Source organism: Heteronotia binoei, chromosome 3 (genome assembly GCF_032191835.1).
Source record: "Heteronotia binoei isolate CCM8104 ecotype False Entrance Well chromosome 3, APGP_CSIRO_Hbin_v1, whole genome shotgun sequence".
Classification (NCBI taxonomy): Eukaryota; Metazoa; Chordata; class Lepidosauria; order Squamata; family Gekkonidae; genus Heteronotia; species Heteronotia binoei.
In genome coordinates, this window is record NC_083225.1 from 133,761,712 (window position 1) to 133,779,933 (window position 18,222).

The 18,222-nt window shown below is 41.4% G+C and overlaps 1 protein-coding gene across 5 annotated transcripts in view; it reads left to right on the plus strand.

Moving 5' to 3' along the window:
- POU2F1 (POU class 2 homeobox 1) overlaps positions 1-17,970 on the plus strand; it is a 146,249-nt gene extending 128,279 nt beyond the window's left edge. For all 5 annotated transcript variants that reach the window (XM_060234469.1, XM_060234473.1, XM_060234470.1 and 2 more), the window contains 3 exons: positions 9,527-9,872; positions 11,584-11,672; positions 14,852-17,970. In XM_060234469.1, the coding sequence (XP_060090452.1) occupies positions 9,527-9,872; positions 11,584-11,672; positions 14,852-15,165 (749 nt within the window). In that variant the 3' untranslated portion in view covers positions 15,166-17,970. The remainder of the gene's footprint in view (positions 1-9,526; positions 9,873-11,583; positions 11,673-14,851) is intronic.
- Positions 17,971-18,222: the final 252 nt, after the last annotated feature.

Below are 18,222 nucleotides of genomic sequence, written 5' to 3' on the forward strand. Positions count from 1 at the left end.
CTCAAGAGATAAGAATAGCAAATAGTCTGAAGAAAATCACATTAAGCCTCAGATTTGTCTCTAGGTACATCAGGGTCAATTCTAAGCCACTCATAGCCTCAGTGGATATGAAGATGAATGTGGAATAACTCATAGCCACTTAACTCAGTATCCGTGTCCAACAACAACCCTCTTGAGTCCAAGGCTTGGATGTTAGGTACAAGGTTGGTGCATCCTAGGTAGCCTCTGCCACTGAACATTTTTCCTGTTCTGATAAGACTTCTGTTTGTGCATGATTGGTAGTTTTTGATGGGCCATTATATAAGAGAACTGTTAGCAGAAGAGAAGTATGCTGCATTGCAAAGATTATCTGGCAGATGTGGACCTCATTCATAGGACCCAGGCATATATCCCAGTCATTGAACGCGAAGGTTCATATGTGGCTTTCTATATACTGATTGCATTACTTCATGTAGTGCCATTATGCCACCAGTGTCTAAGGTCCTTGAGAGCCTTTACTACTTTTTTATTTTGCATCTGTTTCCATTATGGTGGACAGTGCACAGATAAAAAGGTAAAGGTAGTCCCCTGTGTAAGCACCGAGTCATTACTGACCCACAGGGTGATGTCACATCATAATGTTTTCTTGGCAGACTTTTTACAGGGTGGTTTGCCACCACCTTCCCCAGTCACCTACACTTTACCCCCAGCAAGCTGAGTACTCATTTTATCAACCTTAGAATGCTGGAAGGCTGAGTCAGCCTTAAGCCGACTACCTGAACCCAGCATCAGCTGGGAACCGAGCTTAGGTTGTGAGCAGAGGTTGGACTTTAGTACTGCAGCTTACCACTCTGAACAGGATAAGGGGCTATAAAATCCCCCATTCCGCTTCCATTGACAGAGGGGGTCAGAAGTTGCATTCTACTAACTACAGGCTCTGTTCATGAGCAGCCCTTGCCCTGTGCACAGCCAACAATTTGGCCCACTATTAAAATGTCCTTTGAGAGAAGAGTGTGCTTCTTCTTTGGACCGCTTAACAGTTGACAACAAAAATCTGGCTTTGATGTAAAAATGAGGGACCTTACTCTCCTAAGCAGCAGATTAATATTTCTTGCCAGAGCCTTTCACTGCCATGTCCAACTTTGTTTCACAAACCTTACTGCTGAGACCAAGATTCATGTTGAAGAGCTGCCTTTTAACTTGGAACACAAAACTAACAACATGGTAAACTGTATATGGAAGCAATGATCCCCACAGGTTGATCAATGCATCTTAGTACTGCAGTTTATAACACCCAGAAGCAGAAACAGTGGCCACAAAACTTTTAATGCTCTGGCATTTCTCCATGGATTGATCAGCCAGTAATTACTTAATATTGTCTTCTAAGAACTTTTAAGAACAAGTGCTAACATTTCAAGAATGGTTTAAGTTTAAAAAAAAATGTGTTTGTCTGTGTCCTTTATAAAATTCAGGCCTCGGATTCAGTGGGAGGTAACAGGACCTTTCTAAGAGTTCCTCCTCTTCTGAGAGTTCCATCTCCTTGTAATAAATTTTAATAATAATAAATTGAATAGTTCATTGAATAGTATTTGCAGCTGCATAACAATCCCTAGATGGGCTCCACCACATATTTTTCTACAAAATGACCCCTGATAAAGTTTATATCTCTGCTACCTAATCTTAAATATGTACACACATGGCCTGGCCCAACAGGGCCCGGCCCAACTCAACAGGACCCGGTCCAACAAGGCCTAATTTATGTTAGATCCAGCCCTCATAACAAATGACACCCCTGCTTTAACATATGTAAATGACATAAATAAAAAAGCATATATATCATCCTTTCTCCTCCCTAGCTTGCATAAAGATAAAATGCAGTTTCTAAAATTCTTACCAAGCCTTTTTAGAAAAGATAAAATAATCTCACCGCCAACCAAGCACTGAGAGATTCTGTGGTTTCCATGTGTGGCTGTCTTACATAAAGACATCCAGGTGGGCAGCCATGTTGGTCTGAATCAAAGTTGGAGTCCAGTTGCAGTTTTAAGACCATCAACGTTTTATTGAGAATGTAAGCTGTCCGATGAAGTGTGCTTTTAGTGCACAAAAGCTTATGTTCTCACTAAAACTTTGTTGGTCTTAAAGGTGCTACTGGACTCCAACTTTGTTCTATTACATAGACACAGTTATGTGATTTTCACATGACTTTATCAAAACATCTAGTTCATTTTCTCTGAAGGCATGATATTAGACACCTCTGAGCATCCCAGAGAATAAGCACCACAAATTCTGTTCCATTTGTTCTGTGATTTGTTTCTTGTCATAAAGCCAATTATTCTTAAGGTTGTGAAGTGCAGGTTTGTTGAAACAGTGAAAAAAATCACATTCTTGCTATGAAGCAGAGGGTTTCATGACAGATTTTCCTCTGTCCATCAAAGACGCAGGACCAAAACTTGAGCCTTCTGTCTCCTGGGGGTGAGTCTTCCATTGATTCAGCCCTAATGGCCATAGCCAAGGCCTCATGCAATGTTTTGAGGGCATAGTCCAGTTTATGTACCAGTAGGGATCCTTTGCTGTCCTTGGTGACCAGGTACCCCTGATAAGAGGACTACAACTGGGTCATCTACTAGTGGAACATGTAAAATACCCATTGCTTAATTAAAAAATAATAAACTCTTTTGGCTAGGTTAGGATTCTGTTTATTGGAGAGGGAATTAGTTTACTCTTCCTTAATTTGTTCAGAGGATTCAGGAGAAGGATACCATGCTCTCTACTCCTGGTAACCTTGGGAAGAACTCTATGACTCCATTTGGTTGCCTTAGAGTTTTTTTCCCCTGAGTCAGCAGGTTCTGCGAGATTGGGGGTCACTTTGGCTAGCAGCCCTTAATAGTCTTCTTGATTAAATAGGTGCTCAAACTGTTAAGGCACTATTATCCCTTCTCTTTCTGGGAGAAGTCTCAGGAGTTACAAGCATAAAGAGAAGCTATGTTGGATCAGGCCAATGGCCCATCCAGTCCAATACTGTGTCACACAGTGGCAAAACTCAAATGCCATCTAGAGGTCTACCAGCAGGCCAAAACTGCAGAAGCCTTCCCACTGTTGCCCCCCCCCCCTGCAAGCACCAGACATACTGCTCTATCTACACATTGTGGTTAATAGCCACTGTGGATCTCTGCTTTGTATGTTTATCCAATCCCCTCTTGAAGCTATTAATGCTTGGAGCTGCCATCTGCACCACATGTTAGTTATTCTTAGGATGAAGTACTTCCTTCCAGGCCTCGGATTCAGTGGGAGCTCACAGGAGCACAGCTCCTGAACCTTTCTGAGAGTCCCACCTCCTTGTCCATTGAATAGTAGGTGCAGCTGCATAACGATCCGTGGATGAGCTCCACCGCCTATTTTTCTACAAAATCTCACAGTCTGCCCTGGTTCTCACTGGCCTGAACAACATAGTGTCATCCACACATTTAGCCACTTCACTGCTTGCTTTTGACTCCAATTATTAACAAACAAGTTAAAAAGCACCAGACCTAGCACCAAGCCCTACTGTACCCCACTGTTTACCACCTTCCACTGTGAAAACTGCCCATTTATAGTCACTCTCTGTTTCCTGTTAATTAGCCAGTTTTTAAACCACAAGACAACTTGTCCTCTTATCCCATGACTGCTGAGTTTGCTCAGGAGCCTTTGATGAGGAGCTTTATCAAACATTTATGGAAGTCTAGGTAAACAACATCTACTGGGTCACGTTTGTTCACTCCTTCAGAGAACTCTAAAAGTTTTGTGAGAAAAGATATCCCCTTACAGAATCCATGCTCATTCTTCCTCAATAGCTTTTGGTCATCAATGTGCCTACTATCTTTATCTTCTTTATAAGAATTGATGCCTGAGGCATGTGAGGCAGAGCCTAATCCCTTCTCCTTAGGGAGGGGGGGGGAGGGAACGTGCACTACAGAATTGTCTTCCAGACTGCTTTTATGAACCAAGACCAATGATCTGAATCCCTCCTCTATTCGTGATATTCATCTCTGCCTCCCCTCCTGGAAGACTTATAGGAAGAACAGAAGGGAGCATGAATGCTGTCTTTTCCTCCCCTTATAGGCAGGAAGGGTTTTGCCCTTTTGTATGCATTTAAATTCCTGTAGCATCACTTATTTAAGCCAACTAGACATTTCTGAAGTGCAGTCTGTGAAGCGGGTAAGGAAAGGAATTGAGATTCTTCCCCACACACATTTTCTCCCCTGTTGCTCTAGTATTGGTTTGATGGCTGGGACTACATATTTAGTTATTTATATTTATTATTATATTATAATATATATTATATTTATATATCCCACCCTTCCCAGACAGGCTGAAGGTGTATAAACATACCCATACAAAACTTCAGGGAGGTTTCCTGTCAAAATCCATTGTTGACAAAATGGCATCCTCCCATAACCTGGCTGTGCTGCATGGTTCCCAAATTCTTTTGGAGTCTCATCAGCTATGCACACTTTCACAGAGCTCAGCTGGTTTGGGGAGAAGCAGGGGGTTCCCATCCTCTGTGAAGAGAAAACCATCCAAGGTTTCATCTAAGTCTTCCTGTCCTTCTGTGCCTCAGCCACAAAAGGTGGAAAAGGGAGAGAAACATGTGAAGAAAGGCACAGAGGAAAGGGAGGTAAATAGGCAAAAACATGATAAGCAAGGAAGGTTTTAGTTTGTAGCTTATAGGGTGTTGAGATATCAGAGCTCCTACTTAGAGACTGTACTTCCTTCTAAGGCAGGAAATTAACTGAATCAGTGGATGACTCCCTCCCAACAAAACAGCCTGACAGCTCAAAAACTGTATACTGATTTCTTTAAGTGCATATGGTAGTTATGTCAGCTGCAATACCCCACTTGAAAAGGCATTCTTCCTTTACCCATCCTGTATTGAAGACATTTATCAAAGGCTTCATCAAACTCTGTCCATCCATCTCATCACCTATTCTGCTATTGAATCTGTAGTCCACTTTTTGGATCCTCAAAGAGCCCTGGCTTTCTGTTTGAACAGGATGGCACCTAAACTATGATGACATAGGTACTAGCCATAAAAACCTTGCCATATGTGTCTGCTATGTTAGTCCTAAAAGGGAATAGAATATATTTTCATGGGGCTTTAGTCACTAGGTATCAACCTCTTCTATGAGATGGCTCACAAACCCTTTCAGGAATTGTATGAATGGAGTCCCCTTCAGTCTTCTTCTGTGAAGTATCCTGTTATCAGAACTCTGCAAGAGGGCTGTTTTCCTTCTTTGTGAGATAATATGACTTGGATGTGAAATTGTGTCAAGAAGGAAAACAGGTTGCTTACCGGTGATGAATGTTACTGGTCATATGACCTCCTTCCACACAACAGGTATTTCTAATTTATGTACATAAGTATGTGCCATCAAGTCACAACCTACTTATGGTGACCCCAGCAAGGGATTTCAGAAGGCAAGTGGGAAGCAGAGGTGGTCTGCCATTGCCTTCCTTGGTGATTTCTTTTCCAAGTTCTGACTCTGTTTAGCTTTCAAGATCTGATAAGATTAGGCTACACCAGGCTGCCTTCCCCCACCCCACCCCCATGGCTTTTTCCTTGTTATGATGTTATTTTGGGGGAATCATGGCTTTGCCCCTTAGTTGTGCACAGTGATAGGGGGAGACAGTTCCATGCCTAAAAGCTTACCATTTCAAAAGTTCCAAATTGATGTTCTGCAAAGACATGGAATGCATTTATGTAATTGCACAGTAGACCACACAAAAAACTTGTTACAGGTAAACAACCTGTTTTTGTGAATTCAGAATGAGGTAGCAGAAGGCAGGTGGCGGATTTGCTTAGACACCAACCATCAATAATAAAAAGCCAGACTTTCTGAAGAAACTGGATTACATGATATATCAGTTGCAAGAGAGTCATGACAGGGTTGCCACTTTCTGGAAAGTCAGGGAAATGGAAATTGCTCAGGGAAAGTCAGGGAAATTGGTCTGAAGTCAGGGAAATTGTAATTAAAATATATTCAAACAGTGGATTTTTGACCACTTGTGGCAACTGAAATAGAGAAGTAGCAGAATACAAGTAAAACTTAATTATGCCCTTTCCCAGCTTCACCTTTTTCTCAGCTCCACCCCCAGCAACCAGCCTAATGTGTTTGTTGAGCTCTATCCCTGCATGATTTCCAAGGTCTGCCTGTAGCATTTGCAAAGCAAGGCTAGTTTAAACATTTAACAAAATATACAAACTTTAAACATCTAACTGTTTTTATCCCTACCTGCTGGTACTGCATTTAACTTACATATAAAGATAAGCATGTTTTTGGGTAATGCTTGTGTATAGAATGGATGTTTTGTCTCCTGCTAAACCCAGCACAGAGTTTCAAATGAGTTTTGCCACTGTTGGATTTCACAGACAACTAGCATTTTCTACTCTTCACCATGCAAAGTAAGTTTTGTTTCTGCTGGAGTTTATAGAGTACCAGCTCTCTCACCCTCTCTCCTGTCTTCTCCCATGCATAAAGGTTGCAAATGAGGGTTGTCTGCTTCTCTAGATTGCAGAAACTCCACCTCCTTTCTTGCTGATGATCTGCTCCAATCTTTGGAAAGTTCCTACTTATTAGCATTCAGAGTTTACTTGAATTGAAGTTTGTTTCTTGGTGCAATTTTTGGTGCAATTGCAAAGCAGATGTTGCTGCAGTTAATGTTGAAAGAAGCTGATATTAAATCTCTTACTTTGACAAATATTTTTGCAATTGAGACTTGTGTAGTTGTAGAGTGGAACATTTCATTAAGCCTTGTATTAATGCAACATGACCTATTCATTTTTTAACTTGTGGTTATATTTGAATAGCGGTCAGGGAAATTGACAGATGTTGGTCAAGAAAAGTCAGGAAAATAAAAAAATAACATTTTAGTGGCAACCCTATATGAATTACTGATTAAGAAACCATGAAATTTAAAGGCCCAAGGGCTAGAACCTTACTGTTCCTTTTGCTCATCGTGATGCAGCTGCCAGAAGAATGGCCCTTGCTGTTGTCTAGTGAAGCTCCCCAACAGAGGACCACATTGCACAAGCAGAAGGAAAGTATAGGCTCCAACCTCAAGTTTCCTGTTTGCATATGTCAGACAGGAAATTCCATATATTTAACTGTGGGTATTCATTGCCACCATTTAACCAGGGCAGTATAGCTCAATGTTGTGTCCTTGTGTGGCTATGTGAACTTTTTATGTATAGCTTCATCAAACTCTGTCCTTGGACTGTGAGGGATAATTAAGGAATGACATTCAGAAGGAATATATATACGCCAGTTCTAAGGCTGAGTAGGCTTCATCCATATAATTTATACCGTTCTTAGATAAAACAATTAACATATGGTAATAAATCTATTTCTTACATCTTTAAAAACTTCTTTTATCTACCCCATATATTACTTTCTACCCACCCCTCCCCCCGTTACTTGACCCCCGCCGGTGTTATTTACTTAAAATACAAATATTTAAAGGTACCCTTAACTATTAAAACAAAAATTTATATTCTTCTTCTTTTTAAAACTTAATCATTATCAAAAATTGTCCAATGTCCTTTTATTTTCCACTCTTTTTCTACATATCTTCTAAACGTTTTCCACTCCGTCTTAAAAACTTCTAAATCATAGTCTCTTAATATTTTTGTTAATTTGTCCATTTCACTCCATGTCATAACTTTTATAATCCAATCCCATTTCTCTGGTATTTTTTCTTGCTTCCACAACTGCTCATATAATGTCCTAGCAGCTGAAAGCAAGTACAAAATTACAGTTCTGTCTTCTTTTGGAAAGTTTTCCATTTGTAATCCCAATAGAAAAGTCTCTGCAACTTTCTTAAATTCATATCCCAAGATCTTAGAAATTTCTTGCTGAATCATCTGCCAGTACCTTTTTTGCTCTTTCACAAGTCCACCACATATGGTAGAAAGAACCTTCATGTTTTTTACATTTCCAACATCTGTCTGGCATCTTATTGTTCATCTTTGCCAATTTTTTAGGAGTCATATACCACCTATACATCATTTTAAAACAGTTCTCTTTAATACTATGACACGTCGAGAGCTTCATAGAATTCTTCCACAAGTATTCCAAAGTTTCAATCTGTATTTCTTTATTTACATTAATTGCCCATTTAATCATTTGAGATTTCACTACTTCATCCTCCGTAGACCGTTTCAAAAGTAATTTATATATTTTTAAATTAATTTTTCATTATCTCCAAGCAGAACTTTTTCCATTTCTGTTTGTTCTTTTCTTATTCCTTCAGTTTTGATATCATTATCCACCAAGCTCTTTATTTGTTGCACTTGGAACCAATCATATTTATTATTCAACTCTTCAGCAGTTTTAAATTCTATTTTGCCACTTTGCATTTTTAATTATTGATTATATGACAACCACTTTTCTTCACCTATCTCAGCCATTATTTTTATTACTTCAGCTGGCACTATCCATAACGGTCTTCTCTCATCTCCATATTTCTTATATTTCATCCATGTATTTAGCAAATTATTTCTTATATAATTTATACCGTTATTTAGATCCATTTACTGTATTAGAGGAACTCAGTACATTGTATTCTGGTTGAGATAGAGGGGTCCAAGTGTTGGGCTCTCATACTCCCTTCTCTTTCTCTTTGCATGTTCCAGCTTGCTACCTGGTTTGGGAAAACCATAGTTTGCTGTTGCATTCAAATTGCCAAACTATGGTATGTCTTTAATCAACAAGTAGGAAGGGAATCCTTGAGGGGGAAAGGGAGCATCTAAGCCTGAGACCATCTCATGGCCAAGTTATGGGCCTGCTGTTTTGTCTGAAATAAACCAACATATAGAGGACCTAGAGTGTGAACACGGAAACATTTAATTAGGGGGTTATTAGCTTTTAATGGTCTTCTATTTTATGAATTGTTTTTATATTGCTTATGTCTGGTGGTTTTTGTGTGTAGATTAAGGTGGGTAACCATGTTGGTCTCAGGAAAAGAACGAAGTTTGAGACCAGTGGCACCTTTTAAAACTTTGTTGGTTTGTGTGTGTGTTTATGATTTCATTTTGGAATGTGTTTTTTAATTATAAGCCTCTTGGTGCTGGAGTCTTAACAGGCTGCTTATAAATATTCTAAATAAATAAATAAATTTGGACATGCGTATTGCTCACACTCAAAACATAGTGAAACAGAGTACACATGTTTGTTAATGGTAAATAACAGTGAGTGAAATTGCACAGTGTGGAAAGTGGGCCTTCCCTTTTCTTACTCTGCAAAGTAGATTTGCTTTTGATTCACTGTCATTTCTGCTGGGAATGTCCACATGGCTTTCTCTGATAGTAAGGTAGATCTCCTGTTTGTTCAGGTTGAAAATGCAGCCTCTTTCTGTTAAAGCCTCTTGCTTTAACTCCAGCCTGATATCCGTTCACATGATTCAGCCTTTTGTTTTGCCCTTTTGTTCCAGCAGGCTGACATCCTTTTGTGCAGTGCTCTTCATGTGGGTACAGGTCTTTTCCAAGCATGTCTAATTGAAACAATCCTTTCAGGCACCACGGAAACCCTCCCCAACAACACAGCAACTGTGATTTCTACCGCTCCTCCAGCTTCCTCGGCAGTGACATCACCCTCACTGAGTCCCTCTCCTTCTGCCTCCGCTTCCACTTCTGAGGCATCCAGTGCCAGTGAGACCAGCACAACACAGACAACCTCCACCCCCATGTCCTCAGCTCTTGGGACCAGCCAGGTGATGGTAACTGCTTCTGGTTTGCAAACTGCAGCAGCAGCTGCACTACAAGGAGCTGCACAATTGCCTGCAAATGCAAGTCTTGCTGCCATGGCGGCAGCAGCAGGACTAAATCCAGGCTTGATGGCATCCTCGCAGTTTGCAGCTGGGTAAGTGGTTTTTCTTTAAAAACATTGTTCTGTTTGGAAGTTGGCCACTTCAGGTCTTCCTCATTTAGTAGTTAGGTGAAAAAGATAATGTTTGGAAAATAAAATATGACGTGTTAATGTCTGAAAGTTTCATTTCAAGTTTATACAGCTCCTAAATCTTTCTATCATTTTTATTTGCCTTTTAGAGACTGTGATTCTTGAAGTTTTGAGAGTTACCGTGTGATTATATAAATATAATTATGGAATAACATCCAGTCTCATAAGTTTGATTGGGATATGAAGGCCAGCCATGATATGGTGGTGGTGGTGGTGGTGAAATGTGCCATAAAGTCACAGCCACCTCATGGCAACCCCTTAAGGTTTTCAGGGCAAGAGACATTCAAAAGTGGTTTGCCATTGCCTGCCTGTCATGACCTTGGATTTCTTGGTGGTCTCCCATTCAAATAGTAACCAAGGCCAACCCTGCTTAGTTTCTGAGATCTGATGAGATCAGGCTAGCCTGAGCCATCCAAGACAGGGGAGTCATGATTTGCCACAAGGGATGGACATTAGCCTGCCCATGACCCTAAATTTACAACTAAAATTGCCTGGATTGTGGTTCATGTGCCGAGGTCTATGCAGTCTAGCCTCAATGACCCTCCCATGACCTTCCATACAGTTTTCAGAAGGTCGGGTATCTTGTAGTGGATTGTGTTGGAAGTGTCCGCAGCAGACATGGGGGGGGGGGGTTGAATTATTGGAAACACCAATAGCAACCCTCCAAAACTTGACAGGCAGTGCTGGTGTGATGGACTGCGCTTTGAAGAAGCTCAGAAGTACTGTACAAACAGCTGAAGGACTTTGAAGGGTTAATTCTTCACAGCAGCCAGAGAGCCTCGAGTAACTGGAAGTCATTTCCCCTGTAAATAGTGAGGCTGGGGGTGTTTGGTGCTTACTCAGAGTTCTGAGGCACCTGTCTGAGCAGAGGGGCTCAGCTTCATTGGCTTCTTAGCTAAGGATTCCACCCCCCACGCCTGCATTGGGCTTCATTACTAGCTTTGACTGACTGGGATTGTGTGAGGTAGAGTGGACTCAGGACTGTGAGCCACCTATCTCTCTGTTCACACTGGGCACCGGGATTAAATAACGGTTGCCTTGCCAGAACACCTCCAACCTCATACTTTTTTTGAACACCTCTAGCTTGAAGGAGGTCTGTTCGACACACTTCTGAATCAGCTATAATTTCCCCAGAGAGCACTTCCCCAGGTCAGCCTGCTTTGGGGGCTGTAACTTGACCCCCCCCTAAATCCAATCCTCGCCAAACTTGGAGGATCAGTAGAAGAGAGTCAGCTGGAGACTTATGATGAGTTTTGTATCTCTGTCCCTCAGGGGGGGCATTTTACCACATCACGAACCTCACAGAATGAACTGGTTCTGTAAATGGAAAAGTCTATGAAGGTTCGTGTGGCACCACAAACCAAAATGAACCTCCGTTTTCCCAGCTCGTGTCCATCCCTATTTACCACTATGAAAAAAGAATCTGGAAGACACTGGGAAAACTAAGTCATGGAATGCTGTGAGGACTTTTCTAAATCTGTGATACATTTGAGGGGAAATACAATTTTGTCCTTAAGTCCAGTCTTTGTAGACTAATATATAGAATATGTCTCAAGCAGCCCACCTGGAAATTATTCAGTTCATCTTATTTTTGTTTTCTGGTCTGGAATTACAGAGGTGCCTTACTCAGTCTCAACCCAGGGACACTAGGCGGTGCTCTCAGCCCAGCTCTGATGAGTAACAGTACACTGGCAACTATTCAAGGTTAGTAGACTATAGCTGGCTTCACCTCTCTGTTCATTTGTGTTCTTTTTTCCATAAGAAAGGCTGAAATTCTAAGTGTGCATACTTGGGAAAATCCCACTGAGATCAGTAAGTGACTGTACTTAAGCTTAAGCTATGATGATTTTCTTAAGCTTAAACTTAGTGATTTTCCTAGAGGAGGGAGATGCAGAATTGGGGGATTACCATTCAGCAACACTTCTCAGCATACCAGTGCTGTTTAAATGAGGACTTCTTCAGTTATTGTATATTCTAGGCATAGCAACGATTCTAAAGGACCAACATGATGGGTAGTAGAGTCTGACTTTCTCATTGTCCCCTTCCCACTGCAGCCCAAACTGTCCCCAAATTTCTGCTTCTGGGCATAGCAGAGCCCCAGGAACAGCATGAGTAGGTATATCTGCTAGGAACCTCTAGAATCCAGTTACCTCTCTGAGTCTTTAGAAGCAGATCAACACAACTATTCCACCATCCTGTGGTGGTGGGACTGTGCCTTCAGAAGGTGAGAGCTGGATCATGCCAACAGCATGTCTGTTCCTTACCCCAGATGATTGAATTTCCTGTTTCAGAACACAGCAGAAAACCAGGGCTCAGATTGAGCAGGAGTGCACTTGAGTGCTGCTCCTGAACCTCCAGTGTCCCTCCTACCTCCTCCTCTAGCCAGGGTCTGTGTGCAGCGGGGAGAGACCTCCCCACTGTGTGCAGATCCTGGGGCCAGCTGCTGTTCCCAGGTGGTTTTAGCTGCCTGGCAACAGAAGCCTCTAGCCAAGGTCTGTGTGAAGTGGGGAGAAACCTCCCTGCTGCATGCAGATCCCAGGGCCAGCTTCTGTTCCTAGGGACTTGAAACATACAGGCAGCCAATACAGGCAGGCCAGAACTGGTCTTACATTTGGTCCTCTGGGTCCAGTTGCAGGAATCTAGTCTGGAGATTACCAGAGCATAAGTTACTGAAGCCAAGCTATCCCTTTCCAGATAGGGGTACAACTGGGCCACCAGCCGAAGCTGCTGGAAAGCACTTTGAGCCACTGATGCCACCTGAGCCTCAAGTGACAGAGATGGATCAAGGAGCACCCCCAGGCTGTAAACTTGCTCCTTCAGGGGGAGTATGACCCCATCCAGAACAGGTTGTGAACCTCCCATCTAATCAAATAAATCACCCAGGAGCAGCATCTCAGTCTTGTCTGGATTGAGTCCATTGTCATAGCCAGACACTAGTTTAGCACATCCACAGCTTCACCTGCTGACAATTAAAAGGAAAAATAGAACCACATGTCATCAGCATCCATTGTGATTATCAGCATACTGATGGCAGCACACTCCAAAACTTGGGATGACCCCACTCAGTGGTTTCATGTAGATGTCAAATAGCATGGGGAATGGAACAGACCCCTGAGGAACTCCATGCTGGAGAATCCACAGAGCTGAACAATATTCCCCAGTTCAATGCAGTATCCCCCACTCCCATCTTAGCCAGCTGCTCCAGAACAATACCATGAGAGATGCAGCAGAATCAAAAAGGTTGCATTTCCCCTGTCTCACTCCTGGCATAGGCATCATACAGGGCAACCAAGGATGTCTTGGGATGCCAGAACCAGACCTGAAGCCCAGTTGAAATGGCCCATTAGGTTAATTTGCTCCAGTCTTAGAGAACAGGAGGTCTACGCAATAGAAGAATCTTTTACTTCAACCCTAGTGGTTGCAGTCAGAAAAGTATTAAAATAAACAGAAAGACATTTGACTGGATGCAGCATGATGCCTTTCTTCAAGGACCCTCCAGCTGACAGTGATTTTTTTCACCTCACAACCCCTCTGTTGGCAGTCCTGGCCACTTCATAACCTTGGTCCTAAGCCCTATCTAAACTTTCTGTCCTCCCTTCCCATTATGCCAGGCTCCATCTTATTCCTTCTATGCTTCTACTCCCCGCTCCCCAGGCTACATGTTACACTGTTTCTCAGAACATACATGGGTTTGGATGCCAGTGAAGTTAGCCCAAGTCTGGTATATCATTAGTATGGATAGGTTTCATGCAGTTTGGATAAGCAGACAAAAGTTTCACCTTCCCCATCCCCGGTAATCTCCTGCATTATCTCACTTGTCTCCATTCCATTGTTGATTCCAGTAGGTCACAAGTCAGTCATGGAGACCTATAACGTTCAAACTAAGGTGCATATAAATGACAAGGATCACCACGAATTCCTATAAAATCTGAAATACAAGACTAATACAGTGTTAAATATAAAATGCAGTGGAACTAATTTAGAGGCATATGGTCATGAATTATTGTGCAATGAATGGCCTTTTGTACAACGGGGGGGGGGGGTTGTGTTGTTGTTTTTTATCCCACTTAGACTCTAGTTCCTATTAGAGATACATGGAAACCCTCAGAAAAATTTTGCTATTAATGTAACTGCTAGCTTCCTTCAAAAAATTTTTGTTGTTGCTCTTGAAAAGAAATTCCCAGATTAAATTAAAACTAGTTTCAGCAGCCATCTGATTTGGATAGCATAAATCTGATCGATGCAAAGTACATGTGTAAGCAAATGACGTTTTCAAGCATAAAAAAATACCTTTAATTGATGTTCATAATCGAGATGCTTCTTAGGTTTTGTAAGCCAGAAATAAGTGTGGGGGCAAATGGAACTATTCTTAGTATGAAGTGATTCTTCAGAGTGAGCAGGTACTTAACTGATAGGATTGTCACATCACTCAAAGGCTCAAAGGGGGATCATAGATCAGTTATCATAGAACACAGTGTTATCATAGAACAGTTCTGGGCTAGGGAGTCTCTGAATGGGTTAAAGCACTGTTGGGGCACTTAAAATCCAACTTTACCTGTTTTTGCTTGAAATTTTCAGAATATATTTAATAACTTAATGGGTCTTTACAGCAAGTGCTAGTTATAGGGTTAAAAGATATATTTCCTAACAAGAAAATGAATTCACTTTGCATATCCACAAGAGATCTTAAAATCTTCTCTAGGCTATTATCAGTCCTCTGTTCCATGTCACTCTAAATCCAGTTTCTCTCTAGCACTGTAGATTGGTTAGAAGAGGTTTGCTTTCAGGAATCATTTGTATTAGTGATTGATTACAAAATGCAGTAAAGCACTGTTCCTTTTAGAGCAGCCAATGCTAATGTTGTCTACTTCATCCTCTTCTAGCTCTTGCATCTGGTGGCACTCTTCCAATAACATCACTGGATGCAACTGGAAACTTGGTATTTGCTAATGCTGGAGGTACGCCCAACATCGTAACTGCCCCCCTGTTCCTGAACCCACAGAACCTTTCACTGCTCACCAGCAACCCCGTTAGCTTGGTCTCTGCAGCTGCAGCCTCCGCAGGGGCCTCTGGACCAGTCGCCAGCCTTCACGCCACCTCCACCTCAGCAGAGTCTATCCAGAACTCTCTCTTCACAGTGGCCTCCGCCAGTGGAGCTGCCTCTTCCACCACCACTACTGCCTCCAAGGCGCAGTGAGTGGGGCTGAGCTGTGCTGCCCCATGCCTGTGAGAATGGCTGCTGGCTGGGCTTATATAAACTGCAAGGTGTGATTGGCTTCCTCTCGCCATGTTGCTGGGGACAAGGGAGAGAAGGAAAAAATACAAGAAAAGGAAGAGAAAAAAAATAACCAGGAAGGATTAAAAACTGGGACAGACATTTGCCTAATTTTATAATAAACACTGTCTTTTCAGGATTGCTTCATTGATTGGAGAACTTTCTAACCAAAAATGTAAAAAAAAAAACAAAAACAAAAAAGGACTACTTATCATTTCCAGCAGTCTCAATGGCAAGTTAAGGTGGGTTATCAGCTCAAACATAGGAATGGGATTTCTTCTTTCTTTTTGATCTAAATATCTTTTTTTAATTATCATTTATTGGTCTGTTGTACAGGCCATAATGTCATACAAGGTGTTTATAATCTTATCAATCGTGTTGGGGGTTCCTTTCTTAACTGGTACAATTTAGGCAGGCCTGTATTACTGATGTATCTCTTTATGATTATTATTATTATTATTTTTATATATATATATATATACACACATATATATATATATAGTTTGGACACATTTGTCTTTGCTCCTATATCATTTTTAGTGAGCTCCCATGCCATGTGAAGGAGAGAGAGGGGAGCTTGTGAATTTCTTGCTGCCCTATCTTTTGCAAATGTGTGTTTGTTTCCTCTTCCATGGCTTGTATGTTTTTGGGACTCTGTCAGAGGTGTTTGGAAAGGCTTTTGCCACTTGTGCGGGCAGCTAAGTGAACATGCAGAGGGTAATGTGCAAAGATTGTCCATGCTTGTGAGGTGGGAGTTTTGACTGGACAGCCGCTTGCTCAGCATACATGGGCCAAATCTGGCTCTCATTTGCACGTCTTTGGCTCCTGTTGATGCCAAGGGAGAAGGATTTGGCCCTGTAGAGTCTATCTTCAGTGCCAGTGTTGGTAGCTCTCATATCTCACCATAGCATGGAAATTGCCACTTTACAACTTTGGGAATATATTTCTGTTATTTACTTTCTCAGGAGGCTGCTTGTATTGATGATAACTTATATGCATCCCACTTGGCTGTTTGTTTGGCATAGGTTTTCTAAGGACACATTTGGTGGTTTCTCCTGTACAGTTGCATTGAAAATATTTTTAGCTTGGGTATTTCTATCCAAAAGTAAACTGGGTCACGTGGTCAGAAAGTACCAGTTTTATGCCAACACAGCTGTAAAAAAGCAGCCTTGGGTTCTTACTCCATTTTAAACAGTCCATGGTCTTCTTTGACACTTGTTTGCTGCTGTGGAAATAGATGGTAAGGAATCATCAAAAACCTGGCCAGCCTGCTTGTGGGAGAGCGAGTAACAGTCTTTCTGGTGAACACTGGCATGTTGCATGTATCTTGCAATATTTCATACTGTCTCTGGGTGGTCAGGCTGCTGGCTCAATCACTTATGGCAGAAAATGCTTCTACTAGAGGAGAAAATATGTTTCCAAGCAACGCAAGGAGTGGTATTTGCAAACAGCTACTAACAAGGGAGGAAGAGACAGAGATTAAGCAAATGTTTGTTATCCGACTGTTAAGTATGAACTAGAACCTTCTACAGTGATATTGAACTTGATGTAGAACTCGTTTATCTTTTGAACTGAATTGGAAAGTATCTTCAGGGAGGGGCAACTGCCTAGTGGTCTGTTTCACTAAAGATGGTGAGAAGGGAATTCCAAAGTAGCGAGTTATTCCATTCCCTACCAAAGTAATTCTTCAACATCTCACCACCTGATTCCAGAAAGGCAGCAGCCCATTCTCAAAGCCTTTGCTGTCAGGTGATTCTATTCATGAGCCCTGCATTAATGCTGAAATCTGTGTCTCTTTTCCCAAGTCCATCATGCTGTTTTGCTCTTTGTTCATCTCTGAAACTTCAGCTTCACGTTTCACAAGCTACTTAAAATGACAAATTCTTCCTAAACCTTTTTTAAAAACTTGTGAACTGCAAACAGGGAAATGAGCAAATGTCCGTCCACCGTCTTTAATGTGTGTTTTGATTTTTTTAATGTTTTATTTTTTTAAAACTAAGCTTGAACCAAAGTCAATTTCTAGCAAGCTGCTGTACTAATGGACTAGTTTGTATAAGTGCAGTTCAGATGCAGAGAGGTGATAGATGCTACTGACAATTTCTTTTTCATTTTTTTATTTTATATAAAAATTGCTGCTTGTTTTGATCTTTTCGGGGGGAGGGGGTTAGTTTTTTATATATTCTTGGGGCAGACAAACTCTTAACTTGATTATCTAATTGCCGTGCTTTGGCATGTAAATAGAATGGCCATGGCAGATTGTTACTAATCCAACTGATCCCACATCCTCTTTAGTAGTTTGGCTCACTCTAAATACTGTGGTGTGACTGTCTCCATGACTTCAATCTCAGTGTAAAAGTATAGGGCTATGAATAATACTGTGTGTTAAGAAATTAAGTGGCCCAAAGCAACAGCTTGGAACAGTTATGGGGATGTATGAAAGAATAGTAGAGGAGAGGCAGGTACCTACTATGTTGGTCTTAGGGGTGCATAGCGTTGACTAATTTCTACCAAAGGAAATACCATGAACTTGTTTTATCCTGATAAATAAGACCTAAATATCTTTCTATTTTCCAGAGTGGCTTGTGTACCCATACAGGTTTTAACAGATAGAGAGAATGATGGTGACTTCTGAACTATGGCATTTCATTCAGCTGTAGATTTTAAGGTGTCAAGCAGGGAGGCCCTTTATGCTTAAGTGTGAAAATAAAGAAAATGCAAATCTTTAAATTGTCAGAATACTTCTCTTCAAAGTGTAGAGAAGGAGCATGTTCCGTACCCTGGAAAGTGTTTCTTATTCTCATGGTTTGTGGTTAGAGGATTTAATATCTGGAACACTAATGCAGCTTAGTTGGTGACTATCAAAACTTATTGTAGTGTTGTAATACCCACATAATGTCCATGTGAACACTTTTCAGGCCTTTTTCTTTTTGTCATTGTATTGAACTCAAGCACGGCAGAGGCTGTACTCTTGGAAGATTT